This window comes from Hyaena hyaena, unplaced genomic scaffold, assembly GCF_003009895.1.
Source record: "Hyaena hyaena isolate Hyena2069 unplaced genomic scaffold, ASM300989v1 scaffold_13, whole genome shotgun sequence".
Taxonomy (NCBI): Eukaryota; Metazoa; Chordata; class Mammalia; order Carnivora; family Hyaenidae; genus Hyaena; species Hyaena hyaena.
The window spans coordinates 6,234,632-6,242,160 of record NW_024080645.1 but is presented as its reverse complement, the minus strand read 5'-3'; the positions used below and the strand labels follow the sequence as shown (position 1 = coordinate 6,242,160).

At 62.5% G+C, this 7,529-nt stretch overlaps 1 protein-coding gene across 1 annotated transcript; it reads right to left on the bottom strand.

Moving 5' to 3' along the window:
* Positions 1–1,726: 1,726 nt before the first annotated feature.
* Positions 1,727–4,394, bottom strand: LOC120219866 (leucine-rich repeat extensin-like protein 5). Its single transcript, XM_039216747.1, has 2 exons — positions 4,019–4,394; positions 1,727–2,323 (listed from the first exon to the last, which is right to left on the bottom strand). The coding sequence occupies exons 1-2, from the start codon at positions 4,392–4,394 to the stop codon at positions 2,085–2,087; spliced, it is 615 nt and encodes a 204-aa protein (XP_039072678.1). The 3' UTR covers positions 1,727–2,084.
* Positions 4,395–7,529: the final 3,135 nt, after the last annotated feature.

Here is a 7,529-nt window from a genome sequence, read left to right as displayed (position 1 = left end):
ATAAATAAATTAAATAACAACTACAGTTTTATATTATAATTGTCAGAAGCAAACAGTGCAGGACCTGGGGCCACGTGTAATGGTACCAAATGAAACACATAATAAGTCTTTAATCCTGTTTTAATATCAGAGAGAAGCAGTTGGGCTGGGTCCTTGTCCAGTACAGAGATTCTGAATGCTGAGCAATTATAATGGAAAATTTTAATTTGAATCCTAATTGCTGCTGATATCCCAGACTCGGAGAAACTGTCAATGAGAGAAAGGCCATTGCTCATGGTCTAAGCAGTTATCTTTGCACCCCTTTCGGGAGCTTTCCACCATCTTCCCATCAGCTTGCTCATTATGTGTCACAGAGCGCTTACATTTTCCATATTTAAATGTTTAAAATGTTTTTATTTACTTTTGAGAGAGAGCAAGACAGAGCATGAGCAGGGGAGGGTCAGAGAGAGAGGGAGACACAGAATCCAAAGCAGGCTCCAGGCTCTGAGCTGTCAGCACAGAGCCCGATGCGGGGCTGGAACCCACAAACTCTGAGATCATGACCTGAGCCGAAGTCGGACGCCTGACTGAGTCGCCCGGGGCGCCCCACATTTTCCATATTTTAAACTTGATTCTGAGCATGGACTCGCATTGGAATGTATCACTGTAATGACTACAGTGTGTATGTCTCGTACAACACACGGGGACAGTGTTTCCATTCTGACGATTCCCCCCCCCCCCCCCAGTCGGCGATCACACTAATAACAGATACATTGACACTAAGGGGAATAAGCAGTGAGAAACAGTCAATCCGAGAGTAAAGAACACCGGGCTTAACAGTGTCTCCAAAATAAAACAAGACAATCCGGCCGCAGCCTGAGGGAAGGAAAGACGGAATGAGCGCCAGGTCGCTGAACGAGGAGAGGACAGGGTAATATGTACACGGGTCCCTGAAGGGGCGGTTTTGAGTTTTGTGAGAGGCGTGTCACAGATGGAGGAAAACAGTGTTGGTTAAGCGCCCGGATCAGAGTAGGCCAGGGTTAGAAGAATCTTCTCTGAGCAGCTTACTTACCTATTTGCAGTTTAATGGCCAACAGAGGATCCGAAGTCATGCCACGTGATGAGAGTCTAGATGTCTCTTTCCAGAAGACGCCCTGCTGTACCCCTCGCCTGCCTCCCTGCCGGCCTGGCCCATCTGCTGCCTTACTTGGCTGCCATCGAAGGGGATCAGATCTGGGTCACTGATGCACCCCAGCACCGCGGTGTCATGAATTTGCTTGTAGTGGCCTGTGGCTTCATTGTGCATAGGGCCCCTGGTCACTCCTGCGCTGCTCCCCTGCCGTTGATGAGGCCGCCCTCCCTCCCTCACCCCTCCTGGGGCCCTTGTGAACGGGATTGGTGCCCGTACGAGCCTCGTGGGACAGCTTGCTCTCTGCCACTTGGACGTCGGAAGAGAAGCCAGCTCTCTGCCACCCAGAAAGGGCCTCCCCCGACCCGGCCTGCTGGCTGTCCTCGGGCTGCCCGCCCCCAGGACCCTGAGCAATGCATTTCTGTTGTGTAAGTCCCCAGTCGTGAGTACATTTTGTGAAAGCAACCCACACAGAGGAAGACCATACGGAAAAGTGCCCTCCTTTCTGCCCCAAGTGCACGTCTGCCTCACAGCGAATCGTCAGTCAGGGTCTCAGCCACTGAGGGTGGTGAGGTGGTGAGGGAACAAAGGTTACTTTGTACTTCATACTCCGTCGTTATGTCTGTGACATGCACCTATTTATAGAGCTTACTCACTCTCAGTGCTGAATATTCACGTGTTTTAGTTACATCCCATTTTAGTTATTCATTTTCACACAAATACCATGTGTTCCTGGGCTTTAGGGACAATCATGGTGCGAGAGGTGCTTGTATGTCCGTCTCTGATGTGCTCACGTACGGATTTCTCCGCAGCAAATACCACAAGGGAAATTGCTGGATTAAATGTCACACGCGTTTCCCACTTTGCTGGATGTTGCTGAGTCCCTTCATGGTCTCAAGGTGGCTGCACCGGCTCCAGACATCACATCTGAACACAACAGCCAGAAGAAGGAGAATGGTCTCTTCCAGTCCTCTTCTCAGGAGCGAGAGAGCGTTTCTCGGAGACCCCGCAGCACACTTCCACTCAAGTCTGTCAGCTGCGATTCAGTCTCACGCCCGTCGCGCAAGGAAACCCCAGCACATGGAGCCCAGTCCCCAGAGCTTCTCAGCCTCTGCACCGCCGGCATCCGGGCTGGATGATTCTCCGCTGTGAGAGAGCTTCCTGGGTGCTGCAGCATCTCCGGCCTCCACCCACCTGAGGCCAGCACCTCCCCAGCTGTGACAGCGGAAAAATGTTATCACATTTTGCCAAATGTCACCCAAAAGGGGTGGGGGTGGGGGGGGAAGAGCTTGTGGATGAGGACCACTGGCCCGGACGAGGCGCCGGGTGGGGGCTAGCTGCTGGGAGGGACCCTGGTGACCCCGAGCCGGCGTCGGGGCAGGGTGCTGGTGAGTGTCCTGGCCCCCGGGTTGGAGTGCCGACAAGCTGGACGCTTTGCTTCTGTAAACCGTCTTTCTGGGTGGGGAGGGGGGTGTAGACCCGCGGTGTCCGCTGTCGGCCTGGCCGAGGATGCTCTGGAGTGCGGCTCTCGGCAGAGGGTCCCTCAGTGACCCTCGCAAGAAACGTCCGAGAGCAGACAGCGGCCCGCTCTGGCCTCTTCCCTCCCGCCTTACGTGGCCGTGCGCTGGCTTGTCTCCCAGGGACAGCCACCCTTCCAGGCTCCAGCGCCCAGCAGGCAGGGCTGCGCCCGCGTCCCCCCCCCCCCCCCCCCCCCCCCCCCCGCGGCCTGGAGGACGTCACGCCCCGGGGCTCCTGGGCTCCCACACTCTGGGGAGACAACCTGCACAGGGCGCTGATGGGGAGCCCTCCTGGGCTCCTGCTCTCCCATCTGTCCGAGCACCAGTGGAGGATGCAGAAAACCCAGGGGACCCCCCGTGCTTCAGTGTTTCAGAGGCGAAGCCCCCCCCCCCCGCCCCTGCGCGTGTCCCCGGTCCCCACCCCTCACGATGCGCCGCGCCGGGTCCCGCTGTTTGTGACCTGCTCTGCTCCCAGCCTGTGCCAGGGGGCCAGGCCTGCTCCCTGCCCTGCGGGAGCTCACGGGATGGCACCCCTGCAACGGCAGGGGTGCGAGGGGAGGGGCACCGAGAGCCTCCGGCAGTGCGGCCGCGGGCGCTCCGGGCATCCTGAGAAGGGGAGCTCGAGCCGGCCTCCTGGAGCGGGGCCTGGGTCCCAGCCTCCCTCCCCCACCTTAGCAACGCGGGGACGGTGGGCGGCTGGCATTTGACCTCTATGACCTCACCCCCCCATCCGCGCGCACGGGGCTGGTGTGCGGAGACCTGACATGACGGCGTTCAGGCTCCTCGGTGCTCCCCGCTCAGGACGGGGTACCCCGCGGGGACTGTGGGCGGGGCGCTCCCGGCTGGGGGGCCGGGGGGCGAGGGGCCCAAGACCCGCCGAGGCGCAGGGCCCGGCCCCGGACGACCGGCGCCCCCCGGCGGCAATCGGCGCCAGCCTCTCTCCTCGCTGGGTCCTCGATGCCCTCCACAGACGGCCCCTGGGCACCCCCCCCCCCCAGTGTGGTAGGGGTCTCTGTGGCCCGAAAGGCAGACACTCAAAGTGCTGCCCTCACAGCCACGAGGCGGGAACAGCCTCCGAGGTCAAGAGGGTGAGAAAGACTCGGCCGAGGGGCCAGAGGCGCTGCTTCAAGGCGCGGCGTCCGGGGTGTCAGGACAGGGCCCCCCAGTGCAGTGCAGGGGTGGGGGCACTTCGTGGGGGAGGAGGGGCGGGCGGGCGCGGCGTCCGGGGTGTCAGGACACGGGCCCCCAGTGTAGTGCAGGGGTGGGGGCACTTCGTGGGGGAGGAGGGGCGGGCGGGCGCGGCGTCCGGGGTGTCAGGACAGGGCCCCCAGTGTAGTGCAGGGGTGGGGGCACTTCGTGAGGGAGGAGGAGCGGGCAGCCGGGCCGTGCGGACCTGGGGGCCGGGCGCCCACGACGGATCCGGCTGCAGACGCGGCGTGGGAGCTTCGGAAGGTGACAGCCGAGTCCGTGATGCCGCTTTGGATGGAAAAGCGTCCTTCTGGCTGTCGCGAAGCGTCGGATGAAGGCGGGGAGCCGGGCGCGGGGACACACGACGGTGGCCTGGAGAATGGACCGGGGTCGCGACAGGGGAGGGGCCCATCGCCGAGGGGCCGGGGGCACCAGGCAGGCGGCGGGCAGCGACGCCTCCCTGCCCCGGCGCGGACCCTGCGGCCGGGCGGGTTTGCGGAGGGGTCGGCGCCCCGCTCGGGCCGTGGTGAACCCGGGGCCCCGCCAGGCTTCGGTGACGACGTCACGGAGGCGCTGGACATGCTTGGCTGACACGGACGGGACGGAGTGACCACCCCTCGTCCCGCCCCCATGTCACAGACGGGGACGGGCCGAGAGCGGCTGTGTCAGCGGGAACTCTGCGTCGGTCGTCGGGCAGGGCAACGGGCCGCGGTCACAACGCTGGCGCGTCCGAGGCGGGGGGCACGGCCACACCCGCAGTCAGGCCTGAGGGCCGCGGCCGCCTCGCGCGCCCCCCGTTCCACCCGCTGGGTCGCGCCTCCCCGGCCACGGCCCGGGCGGGGACGCGCAGTCAGCGTGGGGGCGTCCCGGGCGACGCCGTCCGGAGGGAGGGGGCTGCCCGGGGCGCAGGAGCCTGGACGGCCTCCCCCGACCCAGGCCCGCTGCCCCCACGCAGCCCTGCGCCGCTGGGCGGGTGGGGAGTCCGGCCCCCCTCGCGCGCGGGGCCGCGCTCCTCAGGAGGGTGCGACCGGGAGGGAGGCGCAGACGCCGCGCAGGCGCAGTGGCGGGAGGAAGCGGCCGCCTCCGCGCGTCCCGGAAGTGTGTTCAGCCCACGCACCCGGCCGCCGAGGCATTTCTATTAAGTTCTAACCCAGAAGCGTAATCGCGTCGTGGCAGCTCCTCTCGCGACACGGAAGCGCGCGGGCGTTGGGGTGGGGGTGGGGGTGGGGGTGGGGGTGGGGGTGGGGCCGGGCTCCACGCGACACCCCCCGCGGTTCCGGGCGCCAGATCCCGGGCCTCGTGCGCGACGTGCAGGCGCTTCCGGGCCGGACGTCCACCCCCCGGATCCGGAAACCGTAAGGAGGGGCCTGGGAGCGGTAACGCTTGGCGGCGTCGGGTCTCGTACCCACGCCGCCCGCCGCGTGCTGGCGGGTCCCCCAGGCTGGACGGGGGGGCGGGGGGACGGGGGCCAGCGGGGGGGGCAGGGGGCGGGGGGGGCAGGGGGACGGGGGCCAGCGGGGGGGACAGGGGGCGGGGGGGACGGGGGCCAGCGGGGGGGGCAGGGGGCGGGGGCCAGCGGGGGGGCCAGGGGGCGGGGGGACCAGAGAGGCCCGCGGAGCGAGGGCTCTGCACAGCAGAAGCGGCGAACAGACCAGGACAGTCCAGATCAGGCCACACGGGCCACTAAGACCCGAAGGACACCTGGGGGTGGGGTTGGGGGTGCCGTCTGCGTAGGAAAGGTGGGGTGTCAAATCTGGGCCATTTCAATAAATCCGTAAGAAAGGAAGAAGGCTTTAAGGAAGGAAGCGCCGCCTGGGAGCGCAGGGCTGGAGGGAAGAATATAAAAAGCGCAGTACGGGCCCCTGGGCGGCTCAGGTCAGGATCTCAGGGTCTCGAGTTCGAGCCCCGCGCCGGGCTCCGTGCTGACCGCTCAGGGCCTGCAGCAGCTTCCGATTCTGGGTCTCCCTCTCTGTCCTTCCCCTGCTCATGCTCTGTGTGTGTGTGTGTCTCTCTCACAAATAAATAAGCATTAAAGAAAATTTTTTTTAGGCCCAGCAGGCTGGGGTGCTGAGCAGGGGTGTGCCACAGTCTACCCCACTGGCTCCTGGGCACCCCCGCAGTTAGATTCTCGCGGGTTCTGTGAGCCCATCGACACCGTGAGCTCCGGATAACAACTCGTGAAAGGTTCAAGCCGGGTTTCCAACACGGCTGATTGCAGACTCACCGTTCCCACGTGGTACCCCCCCCCCCCCCCCCGAACAGATCAGGATGTCATTTTGCATAAATCCCCTGGATCGCTATCTCCTTTAGGGTCTCTGTGACCCATTCTCCCACTCTCCAGGCGGGGGGGTGGGGTGGCTGTCAGGCCCACCCGGTCGGTCCCCCTACAACACACAGCCGAGAGCTTCGTGCTCCCCCCGGTCTCGCCCAGCACCTTCCCTGTGGGCGTCCCAGCGAGAGTGATAAGATACCACCCAAGACCACTCCGGGCCAGGCGGGCACTCACCCCCACCCCACCGCCTCGCCACAGACGTTTTAAACAAACAAAATAAACAAAGTCTCTCATGCGCTGGAATAAATACCCGACTCTGCCTTTCAAGAGCGCCACCGTGTCGTGAATAGCTTCTGCGGCTTTTGGAAATCAGGCTGATCACAGAAAACTCCAGGCAGAAGGCAGTCGGTGGCCCGGCAGAGAGGCCAGGCCCGAGCAGTGAGGGCCACGTCGCAGCAAACGGATGGAAATAGGTCAGAGGAGGGACTTTACTGTGATTGTTTTTAAATGTGGATTTAATTTGGAAAAAGAAGCCTCATCATCTCTTTGTATTTCTCAAACAGTGGATCGCGCCTTAATAAGAAACGCAGTGCTGTTCTTGCAGGAGCCGCTCAAACAAAAAGGAAAGGCCCAGCGCGTTCTTGTTGGCGATCTATTAGCATTAATGTCACAAAGCGCAGAGCCCCGGGCAGAGGCCCAGCCACGCAGAGAACAGGGAACTGCAGTCAGCCCCGGAGGGCGGGACAGAAGCCGGGCCGGCCCTTCAAAGGCCGTGTGTCCTTGGAAGGGTCACTGCACCTCCCTCTGCTCTTACATCCTTCTCTGGATAACGAAGAGGATCATAGCTTGTGGCTTATTTGTAAGAAGCACGTGGTGTAACGTAGAGCAAAGCTCGCCCGGGTAGGACAGGTGGCTGAGGGGCTCCCTGTCTCCTCTGAGTTCAGGGGCACTTCCTGATCACAGGGGCCACTGCGTCATAATTGTACCCACCCGACTGTTTTCCCCTCTGGCGGGTGAGTTATTTATGATTGGAGGAGTGACTTTTGTCGTTCCCTTGCACAAAACACCTGCATCGTGGTGCTACCTGGAGCTTGTTCAGTGGGTGAACGAGTCAGTAAGTGGATGCAAGGTCGGAATTTGCAAAGCTGAACGTGCACGGTGTCGAGAGCTGAGGCGCTGGCGCGGATTTAGTCAGCTCCCTCCGCCAACCCAGAGCCAGCCAGTCCTGCGGGGAATCCAAGGCTCTACCCTGAACCCATTCCCCGCCATCTTGCCTTCCCTCCCAGCTCTTTGTCTGCAGACATAGCGTCTCTTTTTTTAATTTGTTGTCTCATTTCACAGACTGGACCCAGCCCTCGGACCACCGCCTAGCTTGGTGGCTGTCAAATCCAGCAAGTGCTGGCATCACTTAAGGGGCTTCTTGAAACGCACATTTCGGGGCCCT

Bases quoted from the DNA above. Each gene is read 5' to 3' on its own strand.
- LOC120219866 (XM_039216747.1), bottom strand. From the start codon at position 4,394: ATGTCCAGCGCCTCCGTGACGTCGTCACCGAAGCCTGGCGGGGCCCCG. The intron at 2,324-4,018 runs GTCCGCACGGCC...CCGCTGTCACAG, and splicing joins CGTGGGCGCCCGGCCCCCAG to CTGGGGAGGTGCTGGCCTCA.